The sequence below is a fragment of the Gymnodraco acuticeps genome, unplaced genomic scaffold (assembly GCF_902827175.1).
Source record: "Gymnodraco acuticeps unplaced genomic scaffold, fGymAcu1.1, whole genome shotgun sequence".
Taxonomy (NCBI): Eukaryota; Metazoa; Chordata; class Actinopteri; order Perciformes; family Bathydraconidae; genus Gymnodraco; species Gymnodraco acuticeps.
In genome coordinates, this window is record NW_022990957.1 from 214,082 (window position 1) to 237,438 (window position 23,357).

At 42.5% G+C, this 23,357-nt stretch overlaps 3 protein-coding genes across 5 annotated transcripts in view; 2 read left to right on the top strand and 1 right to left on the bottom strand.

Annotated features, from left to right (window-relative positions):
• LOC117558763 (cohesin subunit SA-1) overlaps positions 1-5,792 on the top strand; it is an 88,427-nt gene extending 82,635 nt beyond the window's left edge. Inside the window, exons 29-32 of one of the 2 annotated variants that reach the window (XM_034235148.1) lie at positions 1,080-1,196; positions 2,591-2,705; positions 2,826-2,906; positions 4,399-4,422. In XM_034235148.1, coding sequence (XP_034091039.1) covers positions 1,080-1,196; positions 2,591-2,705; positions 2,826-2,906; positions 4,399-4,422 — 337 coding nt within the window. Of the gene's footprint in view, positions 1-1,079; positions 1,197-2,590; positions 2,706-2,825; positions 2,907-4,398 lie in introns of both variants that reach the window. The other variant, XM_034235147.1, reaches the window with a different exon arrangement.
• A 1,625-nt stretch (positions 5,793-7,417) lies between these two features.
• On the bottom strand, positions 7,418-15,989 carry pccb (propionyl-CoA carboxylase subunit beta). Its single transcript, XM_034235161.1, has 15 exons — positions 15,703-15,989; positions 14,519-14,638; positions 14,354-14,422; positions 14,202-14,258; positions 13,715-13,828; positions 12,924-13,034; positions 11,989-12,097; positions 10,893-11,013; positions 10,725-10,806; positions 10,515-10,638; positions 10,307-10,414; positions 9,784-9,884; positions 8,613-8,711; positions 8,426-8,525; positions 7,418-8,298 (listed from the first exon to the last, which is right to left on the bottom strand). The coding sequence occupies exons 1-15, from the start codon at positions 15,943-15,945 to the stop codon at positions 8,177-8,179; spliced, it is 1,680 nt and encodes a 559-aa protein (XP_034091052.1). The 5' UTR covers positions 15,946-15,989; the 3' UTR covers positions 7,418-8,176.
• A 1,290-nt stretch (positions 15,990-17,279) lies between these two features.
• LOC117558766 (E3 ubiquitin-protein ligase MSL2-like) lies at positions 17,280-23,324 on the top strand. Of its 2 annotated transcripts, none has more exons than XM_034235152.1 (3): positions 17,280-18,314; positions 19,682-21,093; positions 21,457-23,324. In XM_034235152.1, exons 1-3 carry the CDS (start codon positions 18,173-18,175, stop codon positions 21,757-21,759), a joined length of 1,857 nt encoding a protein of 618 aa, XP_034091043.1. In that variant the 5' UTR covers positions 17,280-18,172; the 3' UTR covers positions 21,760-23,324. The 2 variants fall into 2 exon arrangements, with proteins under 2 accessions (XP_034091043.1, XP_034091044.1); XM_034235153.1 differs by lacking the exon at positions 17,280-18,314 and adding an exon at positions 19,290-19,305.
• The last annotated feature ends 33 nt before the right edge of the window (positions 23,325-23,357 follow it).

A 23,357-nucleotide genomic window follows, 5' to 3' on the forward strand; every position in this document is an offset into this window, starting at 1 on the left:
GTTACTTCGTTACTTTTATAAAATAATCACACTCACTGACAGACAAGTGGGGTTTCCGCCGCAGGTTTATTTACATGTAGGCCTATGTTATCTGCGCGACTTGCGAGACCACATCTCCACGTGCAGTGCTGCATAAACATGGATGAGTCTTCTGTAAACTCCCTCACGGGGCCGCTCGCTCTCTTTTGTCGATCGCCCTCTCACGGGTGAACAGTTCAATGTCCCGCTTCATTGTAGGAATTCTGTCTCTACCACTTTAGTTTGACCATCTCTGTTACTAAGTTATGGAATACTAAATAAATAATTAGATACCTTACCGTTATGCGCTCATAAAGAATGATAATAGAATAATGCGTCTTGAACTGGTTTCATTAATTAGTGTCTTGACGTTTCACAGACTGTTAGCTTGTTGTGTGGCTGGTAGCCTATTTTAGAGCATATCAAAAGAAAGACTTGTGTTATGTCTTCCTTAATGCAATAGTAATTGGGGTGCAAGTGCAGTCTCGCTGAGGCAAAACTGTGGCACGCTTACACTGTAGGTGCGCCGCAGTCTGCGTGATCTGCCTGTAGGGAGGGGCCGGCCCTGCGAGTAAAGTAACGAGTAAAGTAACGGGTTACTTTATGTAGAGAGTAACGAAGTAGTGTAATATATTACTTTTTTTTAAAGTAATATGTAATATATTACTTTTTTTTAGTAACGACCCCGTCTCTGGATACGACATACTTTATTGTCCCCGTAAGGACATTTGTTCTGGACCCCGTCTTGCAGTTCCGCATGTACATATACAAACATAGTGGACATTAAGAGACATACACATAACATCAGTCATACACCGTTTGAACAAACACAATACACAGACGCACATACTGACAATGGCGACCTATTGCACAACCCTCATGGCCAACATTTAAAAAGTACATTTCATTACATTTGACTACATTTCATTTCATGTGAATGTTAAGAAGCTTAATGGACATAGGTAAACCTGTTCATCACTGATGTAGCTCCGCCTCCTTGTTATACCAAGTTCATCGAAGCCTTTTGAAGGTACAGTATGTTGACCCTGTGTTGTCTCCAGTCCTCAGATGCAGATGTCGTGGCTCGGCCAGCAGAAGATGGAGGAGGTGAACCGGAAGGACCGGACGGGCATGAACTACATCAAGGCGCGCAGCAACCAGGGTGTCCGGCAGACTGTGTAAGAATCGAACCGGCTAGAAAACTGATGACGTTTGATGCCTCCATTACTAGTTCTTCTTTAAAGGTCCCCTATTATACTGTTCTTCATCAATATATCACAGGTCTCAGATATATACAGAACATGCCTCTGAAGTGTTTGGCTCCAAACACCAAACAGATCATTGCAGCATTACCCATAATCCCCTCTGTTTCAGCCCTGTTTCCAAAGTGCTGATTCTCTGTCTGTTACTTTAGATGAAAATAAGGAGCCCCTCCCCACGCCCCTCTGAGAGAGATTTGGTTACAAAGAACTCAATGGTGCTCTAGGAGATTCAGGTGATAAGGGGGGGGGGGGGGTTACCTTGGTTGCTGATTGGCTAATGGTTACACAAGCCAACAAAACGTTATGACATCATAAAGTGGCCAAAATCTGATCAGCTCATTTTCAGACAGGTTTTTATAGAAATGGATCAAAAAGAGAGAGAATCTTTGTTCCTGAAACTTTCAGAGTCTCTTTCCACAGAGGGGACACATGTTGATGAAGAAGAGACATGAAGAAGAGGGGACACATGTTGATGTAGAAGAGACATGAAGAAGAGGGGACACATGTTGATGTAGAAGAGACATGAAGAAGAGGGGACACATGTTGATGTAGAAGAGACATGGAGAAGAGGGGACACATGTTGATGTAGAAGAGACATGAAGAAGAGGGGACACATGTTGATGTAGAAGAGACATGAAGAAGAGGGGACACATGTTGATGTAGAAGAGACATGAAGAAGAGGGAACACATGTTGATGTAGAAGAGACATGAAGAAGAGGGGACACATGTTGATGTAGAAGAGACATGGAGAAGAGGGGACACATGTTGATGTAGAAGAGACATGAGAAGAGACATGAAGAAGAGGGGACACATGTTGATGTAGAAGAGACATGAAGAAGAGGGGACACATGTTGATGTAGAAGAGACATGGAGAAGAGGGGACACATGTTGATGTAGAAGAGACATGAAGAAGAGGGGACACATGTTGATGTAGAAGAGACATGAAGAAGAGGGGACACATGTTGATGTAGAAGAGACATGAAGAAGAGGGGAAAATGTTGATGTAGAAGAGACATGAAGAAGAGGGGACACATGTTGATGTAGAGGAGACATGAAGAAGAGGGGACACATGTTGATGTAGAGGAGACATGAAGAAGAGGGGACACATGTTGATGTAGAAGAGACATGAAGAAGAGGGGACACATGTTGATGTAGAAGAGACATGAAGAAGAGGGGACACATGTTGATGTAGAAGAGACATGAAGAAGAGGGTTTTGCATAATAGGTGACCTTTAAAGAATAAAGAGCTTGAGATAAAAAGATTGTAAACGGTGTGTTTTGTGTTTTCTCTCTTAATGACTTCCCGTCAGGCGTGGGTTGATGGAGGATGACGCAGAGCCGATCTTCGAGGACGTGATGATGTCATCGCGAGGACAGCTGGAGGACATGAACGAGGAGTTTGAGGACACGATGGTGATCGACCTGGTCAGTGATGCCTCTTTCTCCCAGGGCCTTTAATTTAGGGCAAATAAAGATAGGAGCATTGTGTTTAGTCATTATCGTCTTTTTAATTCAATGTCTTATTTTGTCTTTCTTCCTACCCAGCCGCCATCGAGGAACAGACGTGAAAGAGCAGAATTAAGACCAGACTTCTTTGACTCTGCAGCGATGATTGAGGACGAGTCGGTGAGTAAAACTTTCACAATTTGACTCAGGAAAGTAAGAACAGCTCAAACAATTAGGCCGTTAATTGATTAGCCGACTTATACAAAATAATTTTTTACAAGCTAAAATGTAAAGATGAATTACTCCCAGGCATAACATGTGAGCTTTTGGTTTGTTTGTATTTTTACCGTCAATGAAAGTCTGAATATTTAAAAATGTAATTTAAGGCACTGGAACATTGTAATGGACATGTTTGACTTAGAAAAGATTAGTTTAAACTAGGGCTGTCAAACGATTACAATTTTTAATCAGATTAATCACAGCTTAAAAATGAATTAATCATGATTAATCACCATTCGAACTATGTCCAAAATATGCCATTTATTTATGTATATTGTTGTGGGAATGGAAAGATAAATGAAAGAAGGCGGATATATCCATTTAACATACAGTATCTATGTTTATTATAACATTTTTCTGCGTGTCAAAATGAAAGACAACCCACACACCTATCAATCATCAAACCGTGGGGTCTTAATTCATTACGTGTTGATTTCTATCAACGGGGGAGTACTTCAGGAAAGTCGACGGGGGGCGGCGGCTAGTGGAGTACTTCGTGACCACAGAGTGTGAACGTGTTTTAGCGCAGTTCTCCAGTGAAGGGGGGAGTCTCCCTCCGCAGCCGGTTGGCGTAGTTTTGGCACAATTCCGTTGTACAGACCGACGTTAACAGCAGCCCTGTCTGTGCACACGGAGACCGACTCTGTCGTCCGGTGATCTAACCGCCTTCTGGAAAAGCTTCACAAGTACGTCGGTACGCAAATGCGCTTTGTGACACAAGTGACGGTACGCATTTCAGAGAGATTACGCACATAACCTGCGTACCAGTTATGTGCACCCCTGTACTACAGCAAAAGTATTCTCCGTCGGGACTTCCTGCAACAACACCACGCCGTTATCAAAGATGTTCTATTGAGAAGACGATCACTACGTGACAAAAAGTTTTCAAAACCGTGGCTACTGAAATCAATCTTACTAACTGCTGTCTGTGCAATTTACTCCGCGCGAGTTGGCAGACTTTATTTTGCTTCCTTTAACATCATTTTTCATGGTGGGGCTAAGCCATTTCTTGGTATGGGTGTAGCCTACCCCAGCCATACCCTGGCGCTGCCACTGGTGGCACGTATGGGGCGGGCCATTCTGCACATGCGTTAAATGCGTTAAATATTTTAACGCAATTAATTCAAAAAATGAATTACCGCCGTTAACGCGATAATTTTGACAGCACTAGTTTAAACAATTGTTAGTTTCAGCCCAATGTGCTAATCAGTCATCTAAAATAAGTTTCATACCATCAGTGATTTGATTCTGTTTTAAAGACACAATATGTAGAATGTGAACTTTTCAACTCTAGCGCCCCCTAGTGGTAGAAAAGAAAAGCAGCCGTGAAAGTCTGAGATCTTTTCCATTTAAGATCGTCTGACAGTCTCTCTCTCTCTCTCCATGTTTTTAGGGTTTCAGCATGCCCATGTTCTGATCCAGGAAGAGGCAAAGATCCTGAGCTCAGGATCCACATCAGGAGTCAACAGAAGGGAGGGGTCTGGGCCGTCTCACCCAGAAAACCTGCCAATCAAACTCTTAAGAATAGGAAACAACATTGTTGAAACACTTTTCTCTTTCTGTAAGACGGGATGGAAGCATTGTTTGTCAGGTGGATCTGCTGATGGACGTGGAGTCAGCCGGATCTCATCTGGAAAGTGAAGCGAGGATCGGCTCTGTTCTCACAGGCCGGAGGATCCAGAACCGAGTCCGGATTATTCAAGAGCTTTCGTCTTCTCTCTAAATCTTCCTCCTCTTCCTCCTTTTCCAGCCTGTTGGTTTAGCTCTTGTTAGCGGTAGCTCGGATGGCCGACGAGCACTTGCAGTTTTTACGGTTCCCTGTTACACAGATGTACAGTTGTTTGGTTCAGAGCAGCCCTCCCCCCACCCCTTATTTTGGTGTCGCACTTCGAATCCGTCTGGTAGAATCTGACATAGAGAGGATATCAATACTAAGTGTTCTATATCTTTGCTCTTATTACCACCCAACGACCCCTCTCCGCTCTCTGTTCGCCATCAGAGTCCTCGTGTGTCTGTGTGTGTGTGTCTGTGTGTGTCTGTGTGTGTGTCTGTGTGTGCGGTGGTGATGGTTGAGTAGTTGCGTGACGTCAAAGCAAAAGAGAGTGTTGTCGTTTGAAGGAGAAGCCACCCACCCCCCCCTCTCAGATCTCGGATAAGTTTTTGAAGTTTAAAAAAAAAAGAAAATAAACATATTTTTAATTCTGTAGCTTTAGTACTAAAGTTTTAAATCAAGTGTGTCTTTGTTTTTGTCGGATGTTTGTACAGCTTTTTCTCGAATATGTATCTTGTTTGTTGCCAAATTGTGGCCTACATACTTACGGTATATTCCAGCCCCTTCCCCTACACCTGTGTCTCATATCTAACGGTTACCAAGCTCAGAGTGTTGCTATGGTTTCTCTTTAAGCGCTGTATGGTCTGATTGTAGTCGTTTCACAGTTCAGTATTACAGCAGACTATCTGTTCATTTTGTTCATTTTACAGGTTACATTTCTACGCCTGCCTCAGTGTTATCTGATCCAAGATCATTTGTTGTTATTCTGACAGATTTGTTTGAATGTGTTTTGAATGTTTCCAGCCATATCGTTGTTCACGCTCCGTCGGTTAATCAATCATCCACCTCTCCCCCTGGCTGGCTTGGCAGTCCTCCTGTAAATATCAGAGACAATTGGATCTTTCCTGCAGTGCAGTTGACATCAGTTGCACTTAAATGCTCTAAACGCCTGTTTTTTTTTCTGTGAACCTAAATTCTTTTTAATAAAATAAAATCTGTATTCGATTTATGGACAAGTGTTTGAGTGTGCCTTTTGTTTCACAGCCCAGAGTTCAACACTTTGCCAACGTTGACCCATTACTGTGTAGCACCTCATTTTCACCCTGGATACAGTAACTTACATTTCACAAAACAATCTGAACTCAAGTCTCTCCGTGGTTTTCTGTGCTCCTCTCATCCATGATGTCTGAACTAAAGTTGGCAGAATCGATCTCCTGATGAAGACTGATACAGTCCAAAGCTCCAGGGAAAGTAAGTGAACCTCGAGGCAAAAATATTGTACAAATAAACTGTATAATACAACATGTTAAGTTGTCAAACCTCACTTTTCCTTTAGCTCCAAGGAACTGCAGTGAAAGCATTAAAGGATTTGTTTAACCTGATTTGTTTCTCGCTCACTGTAGAACATCTATTAACAGACTCAAGCACGATTCATCAAGCTAGATATCTCTCTGCAAAAAATCTTAAAGGTGGGGTAAGAATGGAGAAACCAGCTCGAGTGCGCTAGAATTTGAAAGTACGCAAACGGAAAAAATCTGCCCCTTCCTTCAGGGTTATGGCTAGAAAGGCTCCGTCTTGTGTAAAACTCTCGCGAGAGTTTGCAAGTCACGTGGCTGAATGTTTACGTTTGGCAGGCAGCCTTTCAGTTACGATCGTTAACATCAGTGGGCCACAGCAAATGATGGTGAGAAGCTAAACTATCTATTAATTATGTCAATGACAAGGAGTGTGATTGTTGAAATAGGGTGTTAGCGGTATTGCTGTTCAAAGAATGACAACACTGTAGATCACCAACACTATGGTTTATTTTTTATTCACAGGCAAGTCAACGTTGTCGCAGTAAAAGTCCCAAGATAGCTCCTGGTGCAATAAAATGTTCCCTTTCAGTGTTTTACTATTATGTCTGTTTCTCTTAATATTGCTTCTGCATTCATGTTACTGCTGTAGATGTGTTTCCGAGCCGCTCCGATTACAACGAGCACGTGACGTCATATTCACACAAGACGGATCCTTTCTAGCCATAACCTTCCTTCAGACTTCCTCACAGAGCCCCTCCTCCAACACACACGAACGCGCACATGACCAATGAGGGCACGAGATAAGCTTGTGCACAGATGGAAGGCTGACAGGCAGGTAGGCCATCCAGTTACTTTAGCCGGTCCGGGTCAGATGATTGGTCGTGCTTTTTACAGCACCACGGCTTCCACAGATGACATTTTTGTATATATTTATTGTCAAAGCATTTCATATATTCATTGCTATCGGGATGTTAAGAGCATTCATGGAATATAACAAAGTGTTTCTGAAGTGAATGACCTAATATGATGAATTGGAAATGGGGGACCCTGATGTAAACAAGACGAAAGTCTTTCTCTGGTCTGCATCCCCTTAACAATTGTATGTTTTGAGCTGTACTGTACTGTACCCAATATACAAGCTGTTAATAAACTTTTCAATCAATCAATCAAACCCACCGTTAAGTGTATTTCCCAAACTCTTACTTCTAATTCGTTGTTTTAACATTTCTGCCCTTTGTGAATTTCTCTTACACTCTCAAAAAACAATATTATACACACTCTTGTAATTTCTGCAGATACAAATCCTTGCATTGGTTGAAGTGAACAAAAACAGAAACACGATATTGAGTCCATGATTTATTTTACAAATGGCAAAGGCTGCCAGAGAAGAAAGGCACAGTTCCATGTTGGGAGGATGACCTAAACACAGGGAGTGTCTAACACACTACGGTTCACACCACAAACTTCAACAACTAAATACAGAACATAAGCAACACTATTGTCATGAACAGACTGCAGCATGTTTGCATTTCCACTCTACGACCATGTGACAGTTTAGTTGCTCGTGTCCGTTCAGCTTCTATCAGTGACACATAATCTACTCCTTTTAGGTCAAATCAAACAAACAGTAGTGTCCAATGTGGTCACTACTGACATACAAGTATCTCGACTGTGTATAACCACTTGTATCCTGGTCAGCTACTGGAAATGAGTTAGGGTTTCCATATCAAGGGTAGAGTTGTAAAGATACACCTGCTGATTTTGTTGACAGAGCCAATATTTTCCCCAAAAACTTGAAACCGACACTACTAATGCCATATTACAAAATCTAGAATGATATTTAGTCTGATGTCCTGATATCGACATACTGCCCTAGTTCAAAACATAATCTGATTTTATTGGGATGCAACCACGCACTAACAGAATCAGGTATCTTTAAGTGCTGCTTCAGTAGAGTGGTGAATGAAACACACATGTGCTTACAGGCTACCCAAGTCCTAACCACGGGAACTAGTGCAGTTCATTCGGATGTGAAGTCAGTATCAGTAAACTCCCACAGCGAGCCTTCAGAGGGAGTTAATGTGGAAACAGTTTGTGTTGGATCACAGAGGAATGTTGGCGTGTTTCTTCCAGGGGTTCATCTGCTTCTTGCTGGCCAGCACCTCCAGATCTCTGCAGATCTTCTTGCGAGTTGTTGCCGGTTCAATTATGTCATCCACAAAACCTGAAACAAACCATTTCAGCTCAAGGTCAGTACCAGGTGTGTATGCTTTATATTTGTGTGTGGAGTGTAAGCACAATCAGGGATGATGGCGAGAGATTTTGCATCGCTATAAAGCCGTAAAAGTTACCTCTGACAGCAGCTGGGAAAGGGTTGGCGAACTTCTCCACGTATTCAGCCTCTGCCTCCGCCTGGTTCTCCTTTCCTCTGAAGATAATCTGAACAGCACCCTGAGAAAGAAAGAAAGAGACCATCATGCACACGGTCAAATCGAACAAAGGACCAATAGAAAGAACGGAAACAGTGACTGTTCGTACCTTGGCGCCCATGACCGCCACCTCAGCTGTGGGCCAGGCGTAGTTCATGTCTCCTCTCAAGTGTTTGGAGCTCATCACGTCATACGCTCCTCCGTAAGCCTGAGAGCCACACACACACGTACATACTCAATACTGTGGGCAATCCCCACAGGAGCCATTTGGGGTGAAGTGTCTCAGGGACACAACGACATGCTGACTGCAGTGGGGTTTGAACCTGTGACCATCTGATTCCCAGACCAAGGCTCTCCACTGAGCCACACGCCTCTATCCGTGTGGCGCACGCACACACACACACGAAAACAACCAGAATATGTTCCTAATTTGCCAGGTGTGATTTTGCAATAGCTGCAAACATTGTATTGTATACAATGCCGTTGTATTCTGAAACATTCATGCCTTAAAGTTATTACAATACTTGTAAAATGTATACTGTAGAGGAAACTTCTGTGTAGCAACGCAGTGGGAGTCACCGACTCAGGAAGGAGACACGGTAGGAGCAGTAGCTTTGATGTCAAACACTGATGGTTTATTTGGAGTTACGGCCGGAGGATTCACATCACAAGTCCAAGAGCCAGAGGTTCTGACTTCACGGTAGAGTTGCCACGTCAATTCTGGAGAGCCTCTCTCTTGCCAGCCCATTTAACTGGTTCCACAGAGAGTCATCAACATGTTTTGATAAGATAGCTTTAGATAGTTTGGGCACACTAAGTTACCAGCTTCCGCCACTTATGGCCTTGCATATGTCATGCCCTGGAGTCCTCAGACAACAGAGAAGGAAGTGTCCCAGTGTACCCACAATACAGACCATCTGTGACCCAGTATTGACCGGTCACAGAATGGGAACAATAACATTATTGTCTGAAGCAGCCTGTGTCCTTAAAGGAGGTAAACAGACGTCAAGGTTTGTCCTGTATGTCACATCTTGGCGTCTATGATCATTATTTCCCTAACATATACTTTAGTGTTGAGCACCGGCAGGAAGTGTTACAATAAAGTCAGTAGGGCTCACTCAGCATTCAAAAATCAGGTTTCAACTAAGTTTAATAGTCGCTCTTATTCTACATTTTGGTCAGCGGATTAGTTTTATTCATCAGCACTGCTCAGGCAAAGAGCTACAAATGCTTCTTTAGCAAACCTTTAACTTTGAGCATTTCTCATGTTGTTCACGCACCTTTCTGGTGATGATGGTGATTTTGGGGACGGTGGCCTCTGCGAAGGCGTACAGCAGCTTGGCTCCGTGTCGGATGATGCCTCCGTACTCCTGAGCGGTTCCTGTGGACCCCCGGCACAGCAGTTATTACATAATAAGCATAAGGTGTGACAGTAGCTCTATTTCAATGCAATAACAATGTCTGTGCACATGTGAGGTAACCCCGTTTTTGTCTTGTGTGTATAGTTGACATTATAGCCTGGATAGATCCCTGACTTTATCCCTTATCCAAACTGTAGTGTGCGTTTCCCTTTACTTTATCAATGATCTTGAGATTACTCTCTACTGAGCTGGCAGCTAAATCTCTTTCTGCTTTTGTGCAGACTAAGACTCACCTTGCAGACGAAAGCGTTCTCTTGTATAATTCACAGCAGCAGAGACTCACAACAAAATCCTTGATACATTCCTAACCAGATTAAGATGTAAACTGTATGTATGGCCAATTACTGGATTACTCCATGCATTGTACATTTTCAAAGAGTACCTGGCAGGAAGCCCGGCACATCCACAAAGGTGATGATGGGAATATTGAAAGCGTCACAGAAGCGTACAAAGCGCGCTCCCTTCACTGAGGAGTTGATGTCCAGACAGCCTGATGAAGGAGACGGACATTAGGACTGAATAGCAAGAATATTCCCCCCCCCTCATCCTATTAACCCTCTAATTGTTGGTCCTTCAATTATTTTACTTACCAGAAGCTACTTTGGGCTGGTTCCCCACAATGCCTACAGTGCGTCCGTTCATGCGGGCGAATCCCACCACGATGTTTTTGGCGTAGTTGGGCATGATCTCAAAGAAGTCGCTCTCATCCACGATCTGAAGAGATGCAAGAAGAAAGGAAGCTTTTACTACCGGAGGAATTTGAGTGAGATGTGGTTTCATATTTCAGAGTGTGCACGTACTGCATGAATGATGTCCAACATGTCGTAGGCTTTAGTCGTCTCAAACGGGACGATGGTGTCCAACGAATGTACAAGACGATTGCTGAAATGGACAAAAAATACATATATTTCCTATTAATGATCATTTCCTTTTTTCTTCTTGTAAGTGAAGGTCAGCTGATTGGCTACCTGCTGTCGTGGCACTCCCTGATGGGGGCGGGGTCCTGATTGCTGAGCGGCAGGAAGTTGAAGAACTCTCGCATGTTGAGCAACGCTTCAACGTCATCCTCAAAAGCCCGGTGAGCCACTCCTAAAAACATCATGACATTTTTGTTCAGACTTTGAACACATTATTTCGAACTAGGTTGAAATAATCACTTTTTACGGTGCTATGGACAATCTTGCACTAATGTACATTCTCATAATATTGAAGTGACTGTTATTTTGTATAGATTGATTGTTGTGTTGTTATTTAGGTCTTAATGTGTGCAGATGTAAAAATGTGTCTTTGACTGTGTGTGTGTGGGGAACCAGCCCAAACACATTTGCACACATATTTTTATATACATTTGTTTTTATATTCGGGATTGTGGGAAACGGTATTTCGATCTCTCCGTCTGTACTAGGGCTGAACGATTAATCGATTTTAAATCGAAATCGCGATTTTAAATGATGCGATTATCAAATCGCAAAGCCTGCGATTTTCTTTAAAAAACAAAATAAAAAGTCTCTCTTGTGCGTCAGTCACACCAATCAGTGCTGTGCTCCACATGACCCAGCCATTGTTAACCAATCAGAAGTGGCCCATGATAGAAGGTGATAGACAGATTGATCCAATCACCTGCCAAGTATTTTTGAAATACTTTTCCAAATGGAGCTTTCCTAGATGCTTTGGTGAAACAAAGCATCTGGGTCAGGCTAGTAATGCTCCATCACATGTTTCTATTAAAGGGTGAATCTTAAACTGAAGCTTGACTTTAAAGCAACCCAACGGAAGTTTCATGTAAGTTTAGTTCTTTCACTCGTAGCTCGGGCTGCGGGGGTGCTAGAAACGGGAGCACATTGACGCGACCTTCCTAGCCGGAGATATGGCCGCATTTTACAATAACCTTCCGTCGGGTCGCTTAAAAACAAATATCCCAAATCGAATCGCAATATCTGTCAGAAAAATCGCAATTAGATTTTTTTTTTCAAAATCGTGCAGCTCTAGTCTGTACACACAAACTGAAAGATTGACAATAAAGTTGACTTAATGATGTGTGACACAGAGACATCAGAAGCTAACCGGAGACGGTGGTGTGAGTTTTGGCTCCGCCGAGCTCCTCTTGGGTCACGTCTTCATTGGTGACAGATTTCACGACATCAGGTCCAGTGATGAACAGGTATGATGTGTCCTATATACACACACACAATGGGGAGAGTGAGGAGAAAATCTTTTATACTGCATCATTTATTGTATTTAATATTAATATCATATTTGTATATATAATATCTTGTCAAATTCAACATTATTGAATTATCTATTTTCTTTTCTTTCTTGTTTATTTCTAGTTTTGTTTTATTGTAAAATGCCTTTTTTATGCTGCTGCAACACAAAACATTTCCCAAATTGGGATCAATAAAGTACCATCTTATCTTATCGCCTTAAACTGTGACTTTTGTGTCCACAATTAACTCAAATTAGAAGAATGCTACTCTATGTATGTAAATTCACTGAGGAAATGATTGCAAGTGACAGATATTTGATCAAAATCCTGCTTATATCCAGCAAGAAAGCTATCACTAGGCATTGGGGTAAGGAAGCAGCACCAACGAACAACCAACGGGTAACAATTGTGGAAAACATCTTTTTGATGGAAAAACTGACTTGTGAATTGAGATTGCAAGAAACTCAACAGAAAGTGGGAACAATTGACTCTTCAAGACTCAAAACAAAGACATTTGACCGGAACAATAGCTAATAGCTACATGTATCTTCAAGACTAGAATAACATGAAGACATATCCCTAGCCTTTTATTTTGTATTGCCTTGCTGGCCTCTTGATACATGATTGTAATGTTGTTGTAACCAGCATGTTATTGCCATGTATAATGTGACAATAAAGATTTAAATAAAACAATTAAAATGTTTTGAAGAATGCTGACACTTTAATAGTTAATAGTTTAATGATGGATTGTTATATTTTTGTATATAAATGGATATGTGTTTTAGCTGCCTACCTTAACCATGAAGGTGAAGTCTGTGAGGGCGGGGGAGTAGACGGCTCCTCCGGCACAGGGCCCCATGATGAGAGAGATCTGAGGCACGACTCCTGAAGCCATCACATTCCTCTGGAAAAGTTAAAAATGTTGTTTCAATTTTTCATTCGTAGTGCCCAAAAACCCTTCACCTCCAGCTGTGTGGATTTAAGAAAACTACTAAAACAGGAACAAGGACATTTGACCCCGGACTAAGACTAAATAAAAAGAAACATAGCTAACAGATGTAATACTGATTTGTAAATTCAACCAAGTATTACATTCAGCATTATACAGAGATCTTGAAGCAGTACCACAGTACTACCTGGTACAAGTGTTTGTCAACCGCTTTAAAATCAAAACTGCTCCACTTGTTAAAAATGTGCTCAAAGATTGTTGGTCCACCCTGTCAGAGACTTCATGACTCAGCATACCATAATAACCTCGTGAGGCTGTCCAACAACATCCTCTGGGACCCAAAGCATGTTCTGAACAGAGAATATGAACCGCTACCATCTAATGGGAGATCAATCAAGTCAGACTGAAGCATCCTTTGTGCTCCAGTCACTGTTATGTTAAATGTTTGTCATTCATGTACTGTGTCTTGATATCCGTCTATGTTGATGTTACACATGGAGCTGCTGTGATGCAAGTTAAATGTCAGACTTGATCTGATCAATAAAATATTATCGTATTATAAGTATGATTTGTGATATCACGATTTAAGCCAATGAGCAGTCTGATGCAAAGGCTCTTTAACAAAATGACCATACCAGGAAAATATCTGCATATCCAGCCAGAGACTCCACTCCTTCCTGGATCCGAGCTCCTCCAGAGTCGTTCAACCCGATGACCGGCGCTCCAACCATCATGGCCTGGTCCATTATCTGAGCACAGAACATTTAAACGTTGTTCAGCAAAACAAAAAAAGATTTATAAAAAGGTCTGAGAGCAAACAGAGAAAACCCAGATAAACCCACAGACATAAAGCAATTCCTTTGATGAAGTGAATGTTTGCTGAGGGTATAGACATGTTGAAGAGGCCTCCAACAGTGCAACACAATACAACAGTACAAGTAAATAAGTCAAATATAATATAATAGAAACTGTGCAGAATAGTCTATATACAGTAATTGGAATATTGATATATATGTGAGTTGCAAAAGTTCAGGTGTTTAACATTCTTATGGCCTGTGGGATGAAACTGTCCCCGATTTCTATTTATTGAGTGTTTGGTTCACACACTGAATTTGTGTTTACCTTACAAATCTTCTGTGCATGGGCTCCAGACAGACTGCCACCAAACACCGTGAAGTCCTGAGAGAAACAGAAAGAATATGAAAACAGGTGAAACAAAGCTTACATATGTTTGCAACACTGTAGGATAATTGCAGTACAGTTAAACATTGTACCTGACTGAATACATAAACCAGCCTGCCGTTGATCCTGCCATGGCCCGTCACCACGCTGTCACCCGCGAACTATGACAGAGATAAAGACAAATAGGTATATTAAACCACAGAGGAGGTATCGTCTCATCTCCAGTGGATAAAACACGACGCTGATGATTTGTGTACCTTGTTCCTATCCTGCTCCATGCCGAAGTCAGAGCAGCGATGCTCCACGAACATGTCCGATTCCACGAAGGACTCGGGGTCCAGCAGAAGCTCCACTCGCTCCCTGGCTGTTAGCTTACCCTGCAACACAGAACGCCAAACACCACATTTACCCAGAATGCACTACAGTAGCCTGCTTCGACAATACACACCATGACACCACCCATTCATTGATACATGTCATTCATAATCAGCCACCAACCCTTTCTACTTCTTTAAGGTCATGCTACTATTTACATGCCCCCCCCCCCCCCAGGATACATGACTATTATATTGTTACTCATATCATTTTAATTATAATTGTGTCATTTATTACTCTCTTCTTGTCTAATCCGTCAAACACACATTTTGTCTCCATGTATTTTGTTATTTGTCTTTACTTGTAAATGCTCCTTATTGTCTTCTGTCTATATGTGACACTACTTGTATGCACTTGTCTTGTAACTCCTATATCACTCAATTTTAAATTCAACATTTAAATTGAAAATAAGAATCATTTAAAAATAGAACTAGATATATATCTATATAACTAAATACATATTAACTTATGCAAACGTATCAATAATAACAAAGCAGCTATATAATCCAATGATTCAATAGATATCAATATTGTCTAAATTAGGAAGTAAAAAAGGAAAACTAATATTCACAAAATAAATGATGTGCTATAGATTAGTTATGTAAATAGAACAAGTTGGTTCTAGTAGGAATAGGTGTTTGAAGACATTATATGGAAATATGTCTCAATATACTGTATTTTATATCTAATTGTTCTTGATAACATTGGACACTGGAATGTTATGGCACCGGCATCTAATGCATTAACAACTGTGGGAATATTTAGGATTTGTCCACATTAAACTGCTGCAGAACTTGCAAGGGGGAAAGTAAACTACTTAGTTCAAGATGTTGTTAACTAGGATAATTGGAAAGTTACTGAAGAACCACTGAGTAACTGTTAACCATAGCAACGTTAGAAAGTTGGTTTAGCCCAGAAGCAACCATTGACTTTGAGCCTTCGGGCCAGGCAACTCAACCACTTCAACAACCAGTTTCAGCGCTTTAAGTCATAAAAGCAGCACACATGTTTCCTTAAAGGCAGGCTAACATGTATAGGATATCAAATCTATGTTAGCTTATTTTACCTTTTTGTGTTGTGCGTCTATTCTCTGTTGACCTCCCCCGAGCAGCGCCGCCGACCGTTTCTTGTCAATCCTCTCTTTAACGGACAGGTGGCTGACAGAATACCACCGGCAGTCCCGGTACAGGCTCGTTTGGGGCATTGCGGCAGCGACTGCGCCATGTTTCACGGGAGTCAAACTCCTAAAAGATGTCCTCAACCCGTTTAACAGACCGCAGCTTCTTCGAGCCACACTGAGAGCCGCCATCTTTGCGTCTGCGCTCTCGGGTGACAGTTCGGGCAATTTATGAAAGGCAGACTTTTGGGCCAATAGGGAATAGGGGGCGAGCCTTCGCAGCCAATAAGATAGAAGAAAGGTGTTCCTAAGGTTGAGGGGCGGGACTTGGAGAGGATCCGGTTTGTTCCTGTGATGTATCGTGGCCGGTAACCATGCCTGTAGCCAGTCATCTGAAAGTAGTTTATGATATTTATTTTTGCAGAATTTTGCTTGTTCGGTAGAGTTTTGGTCATTTCGGGGCCCCTCTCACTGCTATCCATCCTTGGCATTAAGCAAACACCAACATTGTCCCTATATCCCCTTACAAAGCACTATAACTCTTCTTTTTGTGTTTTATCCCAATTTAATTCACATAGGCTGATTGTTATTTATATTCTCGTGGTGAATCACTTTGACTTGTTTTTTAATTGTGCCATATGAATAACCTTCCCTTGTAAAGTATGCATTGGAATATTATGATAATACTTATTGGGACCCGGCTGCATGACCTAAGGTAAATCCCCTTATCTTACATGTCCATCATTCAGTTTTTTTGTTTTTTTGTTTTAAAATACGGTTAAAACCATTTGACTGCATGCTTATTGTTGAGCTGGACTGTATTATGTTTAAGGGGGTTACTAGTGTGTCCAACCAATTCAAATACATGAGTGGGATAGAATATTATTATTGAAACAATTAATTAATTACACATATAAGTTATAGTTTTTGACAGTGTATAAAAACTGGATAATTATTCTTTGTTAAGGTTGTATTTAATTAAAAAGTAGCAATATGTTTAACATGTAAGGCACTTGCTTGTGTAACTACCCAGAGAGAGTACATTTTTGCACAAAAATACATTATTTGTATCCATGAAGTAGGATTATTTTCGGCCTTTCTTCTAAAACTGGCAAGTGTTGTACCGTGGACGTATCTGTATGTACATTCACCTGATCAAAGTTGAACTCGTGTTATATAATTTCTTCATACTGTTACTACATGTTTATAATTATGATTATTTATTTTATTTACTCTTATTATCCCTGTGTATATTTTCATGTGTATCGATGTTTATTCTGTTAAAACAACATCTGAATTTCCCTACGAGGATCACAAAAGGTCCATCTTATTTTATTTATGTTTTCTTTTTATAATTCTTACTTTTTATAATTCTCGCCCTCTTCTTGAATTAATGAATGAATTGCTAATGCCAAATGTGAAGTTGTTGATGACAGACAGTGAAGAAGGTGAATGAAGCAGCAGAGAGGCTGTGTACCTCCGCTCCGTACACTACGGTAACCAGGGCAACTAGTAGAAATCTCGCGTGATTATCATGTCTGTGGAGAGGGGCTGATGAGAGGAAAAGTGGCAAATCGAATGATTGATGCATTTGTAAAACGGATAGTTAGCTATGTTTCGATCGCTGCTTGCCAAGTATTATAGTAAAACGTATCAGAATTGTAAGATTCCAATTTATACCTTGCATTTCCCTCCTACGCCGGAGGCATAAGGCGGCCCTAGGGGGGGTTATTGATACGGTTACATTTTCGCTAGCTATTTTGGCTAGCCATGCTAACGCAAGCTGGTTAGCTTTGTTTACATCAAGTGCGCGCCTGGGATATGTTAGCTCATTGCTAACCAAACAAATGTGAGATATTAGGAGCAGCTCTCCGTTCATTTATCTATCAACTGGAAGACAGCGTTGGATATTAAATGGGCTCTATGGCTATCATCTACCACCTCTCTTGTAAAACGTTTGGCTGAAGTCGTAAGCTAACTCGAGCTACATAATGCTAACATTTTGATCATGGATCGTCTGATCTTTTGATTCAGTGTTAGCTGTAAGGCAGCTTCGGAGATAATGTGAGTAATTATAAGCTAGGGTCTTATTGGTCCTAATAATCAGGAACTGAAATAGTGATTAGGAAGGTCTCATTGGTGTATAGTAACTACTATTACCGGTGATGCTAACTTTAGCCAGCCGCCCGCCAAGCTAACTTGCGCGTTCAGTGATAACCGCTTCAGCATGTTCGTTGTCTGTTGTTGTGTCTATTATTAATTCATGTGCCTGCATTGACACACTGGAGTGGCTCATTGTTGCTCCTCCAGACCAGTTTATATTTCCTCCATCCACCCTGAGACTTGCCTATCTTTAGTTCCGTCTGGCTGGATTTTTTTTTGCCCAGGCCGTGCATCACCGAGGCTGCGGAGTACCGCTATGAACCCCGTTAATGCTACCGCTCTGTACGTGTCCGCCAGCCGGGCCGTGCTGCAGTGTGACCCGCGGCAGCCTCACACCTTCGCGGATATGTACACGCTTCTCCCCTTCTTCCGACAGTCCCTAGCATGCCTTGTCTGTGGTAAGCATCCTGTAAATATCAGGGTATAATAGCAATGCATATCACTTTAAATGATGTTGTTTTGTGTCACCTCACTGCAAGATGATCCAATTGTTCGTGATGCAACATTTGTTTTTGATCCTGAATTAAATCAGTGTTTCATAACCTTACTTTTCATATTGACTGTGTGACATGGGCGTGCGTGTGCTCGCAACAGTTGACACGATTTGTGGTGCTCACAATCGTGGTTTCCTTAGCAACCGAGCCTGAGCAGCAGTCATCTGTCCTGTTGTCATGATAGATGACTCCTCTGTTGTTGTGTCTGCTCTTCTGCAGAACCATGTGTTTCCTATTCATGCTTTATTTACTCGGCTTAGCTAGAGGAAAACCAACACTGGCACAGCTTGCATTTAGAGATGAGCGATAGGGACAGAATGATATACTAGTTCTGACCTCAGCCGATTATGTAATGGTGTTTCTGTCATGATTACTTCTGCTTTCATGCAGTATTTAACTAAACTACATGTTTGGTGATCTAAGTGAAAAACAATACATGATGTGAACATGATGATTATGTAGATTGGAGCCTACTTTGTTCATATCAATACACTGGGACAGATACATTCAGAGAAGAACATGCAAGAAACACAAACATGTAAGGTTTAGAAACATACAATCCCACATTAGGATCTTGGTATCAAATTTTATTTATATAGCACATTTTCAAAACGATTTTTGGTCGAGTCAAAGTGCTGTACATATAATAATTACCTTACAGTAAGGACACTATACAGTAAATACAACAGCACCGTTTGTGCAGAATATCAGTATGACACCCTCTGTCCTTAGACCCTCTGTCCTTAGACCCTCTGTCCTTAGACCCTCACATCGTACAAGGAAACACTTCCAGAGAAAACCCACAGTTTAAAGGGAGCATGTGAGAAACCTCAGGGAGAGCAACAGAGGAGGGATCCCTCTCTCAGGACGGACAGACGTGCAATAGATGCCGTGTGTATGACATTTATTAGTTTCCTTTATTGGCTTGAAATGCACTAGTACTGAAAAATAATTTAACATCTAATTTGGATTGTTGGTCAACAAGCTATTTGAACAAGAACCGTAAGTTCTGGAAAAAATGTGAAATGACAATTCTAATGTTTTAAATACCAATGTGTTAGAAAAATAATTGTCCGATAATCATTCCAATTGGTAAAACGTTTCTATAGAGGTATATATAAATTCACCACCCTGCGGCAATAACAAAGCATTTTAAATGATGGTGAATGTTGATAACTGTAGTCCAGCTTCTTAAATGTGCCATAGTTGCTTCACATTCGTGCAAAGTGGATAAACACATGGACTAACATCTCGTCCTGTTTTTGTTTTAGGTCAATTGCTCCAGGATCCCATTTCCCCAACACATGCAGAGTGTCAGCATTTTGTCTGTTTGGGCTGTAAAGGCCAGAAGATGCAGTTAAGGACGCCGTGCAGCCGCTGTAAAGACTATTCCAGCTTCCATGAGAACAATCAGCTCTCTTTGCTGGTACAATGCTACAGGAAGCTCTGCCTCTATGTAACTCACTCGCCGTTGCTGCAATCGATCAGCACCCATCTGGGAGGCTCTCCAGAGGTTATGGCCTTGCTGGAGGAGGTGCTTATGTCACATGAGGAGGAGATGGAGACAGATGACCCGAGCCTAGCCCAGGAAGATGTGAATCCATCGGCCCCTGAGTCCCTCACCCCCACAGAGGCACCACCTGCTCCTGCAGAGCTCTCAGCTGTGCCCCAGAGCTCCTCCTCTGACCCTCCCCATTCAAATGGACCACAAGAATGCAATGGAGAAGTGCTGGAGGACCTGGGTCCCTCTTCTCCTGAGCTGGAAGTATGCGAGCTGGTAGAGGAGCAGCCACAGGCAGGCCTATCTGTGTCCAATACTGGTTGTGGTGGTCTGGAACTGAATTTGACCACTGGACCTTTAGCCCCTACTCCAGGCACTGTGTGCTCACTCAGGGACGGGGAATCTAGCAGCAGGGAGCTGGAGGAGGGGGAGGTGTTGCTCCTCAGTGTGGAGGAGGTGTTACAGACTTTGGATCCCCTCCAGCCCGGTCGAGATTCTCCTCATACACAGCCAGAACATATGCACACTCACACACGCATCACAACGGACAGAGCACACGCTCAAATGTACATACAGCTGGACGCCGCTCACAATTACACACAGATTCAAACAGACAGGACTAACACAATGGCGAGTCATGGCGCTCACATACACGCATCCTCTTTTGTTCCCCCTCTGACCTCCAAGCCCCCGCCAGTCCGCCTTAAACGTAAGCGCTCTCGTTCAGAGAGTGACAGGGAAAAGGTGAAACCCCTTCCCATTGCCTCCATCCTACAGGGCCCCTCCTCACATTCACACACTCCAGTCCCCTCTCAGACACTGTACTTGCAACCGCCTACACCCTCCCTAACTGTACAAGCACACTCATACTCGTCCCTTTCCAATGGTGCGCCCCCTAAACCCAGTCGCCCTGCGCCAAATAACAATAAAGCTGCCAGGAAGCATGTCGAAGCTGGCCCTAAAAAGCCCCATCCGAAGGCCCGCAGCGGTGGAGGCTCCAAAACCAAGGACGGAAACAAAGAGCAGAGGTTGATGTCTGGCTGTCATGTGCCCCCTGCGCCTGTTAGGCCTCCCTATAAGAAGCCAGTGGAGAAGAAGGGCTGTAAGTGTGGCAGGGCTACCCAGAATCCATCTGTGCTGACCTGCAGGGGGCAACGTTGTCCATGCTACTCAAACCGCAAGGTAAGAGTCATCTGGGCCTATTTTTAACACTAATGGCATCATTACCTTATTGGGTGTAGATTTGTGTAAGCTTTAATTTTATAAAACTATAATATTTGTTTTATATAAGTAGAAAATGTCACCTGAAAACCAGTCTTTATAATGTCACCGTTTGTTTTACAAATATAGGATTATTGCTCGACTGAAAAACACATTTTGAGAAAATGTGTCTTTTGCTCATTTATCATACGCACAACTGCTGTTCTTCTTTAAACCTGACTACCTCCTCAAAGTTACGTGGCTTTCGATCAGTCATTTGGCAGCCTATCAGACACTGGTGGGGATGGAAATAGACCAAACACTTTTTTTTATCACCTTTCTCAGGCATGCTTAGATTGTATCTGTCGAGGTTGCCAGAACTCCTACATGGCCAACGGGGAGAAGAAGCTGGAGGCCTTCGCCGTGCCGGAGAAAGCCTTGGAGCAGACGCGGCTCACGCTGGGCATCAACCTCACCAGCATCACGGCTGCAGCGGCACTCCGAAACCCGGCGACCACCAGCATCCGCACTAACACCCTCCTCAATGTCGCCACGGCAACAGGGACCCCTGTTACCACGGCCTTCCTGTCCCCCAGCCCCCCACAAGAGCCCACCTATGAGGACAGCCTGGAGCTGCTGATTGGATGAGAGGCTGGGACTCCAAAAATAGATGGCTCGATGCTGATTGAATGTGATGGCTGATCATTGTTTCTGTGACCCCCCCCCCCCCCCCTCCCCTCCCCTTCCTCAATCTAAGGCAGCTATGGGTCTGTCCTGTTCTGTAACCTGCTCTTCTTCTGTGTTGGAAAGTAGTAAGACTAGCATGGGTGTGCCAAAGCCTCCTGTATTGTGCCTGTGTGCCGGTGTGTATTGTTGCCTGTCTGTAGTTAATCACCTATACTCGGTTCCCAGGCTGTCCTGTACTCCAGAGGTGCTTTTTGTTCATAAACCACAGACATACTGTAAGAGGCAATAGGAACCCATAATACCAGGTTTTGTGTTTGTTAGTGTGTGCGCCGCTGTGATGATACCTGCATCATCTCAGTCACCTGTTCAGTGCTTTCTCACGTGTGAGTGTTACTCCATGTATGTTAAAGAAATGCATTACTGGTATCAGGATGGCCCTTACTAATCCTTAACCCCTGTGTGTTCACAGCGTAATGGTGAATGAATCTTGTGACTAATCTATGGAGAAGTTATGTCCCACACAAGTCTCTATGCCTTTTCTATCTCATTAACTCACTCAATCCAAGTACTGTCGGCCGATAACGAATTTGTCTTAATGAACTTGACTGATGCAGGCATTGTACACGCAGCGAGATAATGTCAAAGCACTTGGCTGGCTCCACGGTTTCTGTGAGAGTGTGTGTGTGAGTGTGTATGCGCCTGCTGAGATTTACTGTAATGTCAGTGCGGAGGCGGCTGGTGGGTTGAAAGCACTTAGTCTGATTGATCGGCCAAAATAAAACTGAAACCATTCTTGGTAACCATAGCAATAGGAGCATCAACAAGGAGCCTCCCAGCTCTGGTGCACACATGCAGTTGTTTACAGTATTGCCATTAATATAGACTATACCTGGCTATCTTCTAAACATATTACACCATTATGGATATGACGTGCGTGTGTGTTTAGATAAACTGAAGCCATAGATTGTCATTAACAAGACAAAGTATCCTCTGCGTGTGCATAAACCCACCCCCAGTTGTAGTGTCCTGACTGATTAGTGACCAACTCAGAAGCTATTTTTGATACCAAGTATTAGAGATTTGGTAACACTTGTCTTTTTTGTGTTTTGGTTGAAGCACCTTGAAGCCCTCCTATAACTCGAGGCTGTGTTTTGTCTGTGTTTGTGTTTACTGTCTCAGCTGTAACTACAACATGTTTGTCAGTCCAGTCACGGCAACCAAAAAGAGACTGAAGGAGAGAGCGGGAGGACTCAGGCTGACCAAACTTACACCGTGGTCCTCAACTCATAGACCAGGAAGTAGCAGGAGGATGACAGTACGGTCAGAAATCTGATCTATCTTCCTGCGCGTGTGTATGTTTCAAAATGTATTTCTTTTGGGCATTACTTGAACCCTGATTAGTTTTTGGTATTGTTTTTTTTAATGTAAAAACTCTTGTTTGAGGAGTGACTCTTATTCTTGCTGAAACATTCACTGCCATAATATGGAAACATGTAATACAACATGAATTAAATGATAGTTTTTTACTTTTTCAGTATTTTGGCTTTTTTGTGCAGCAG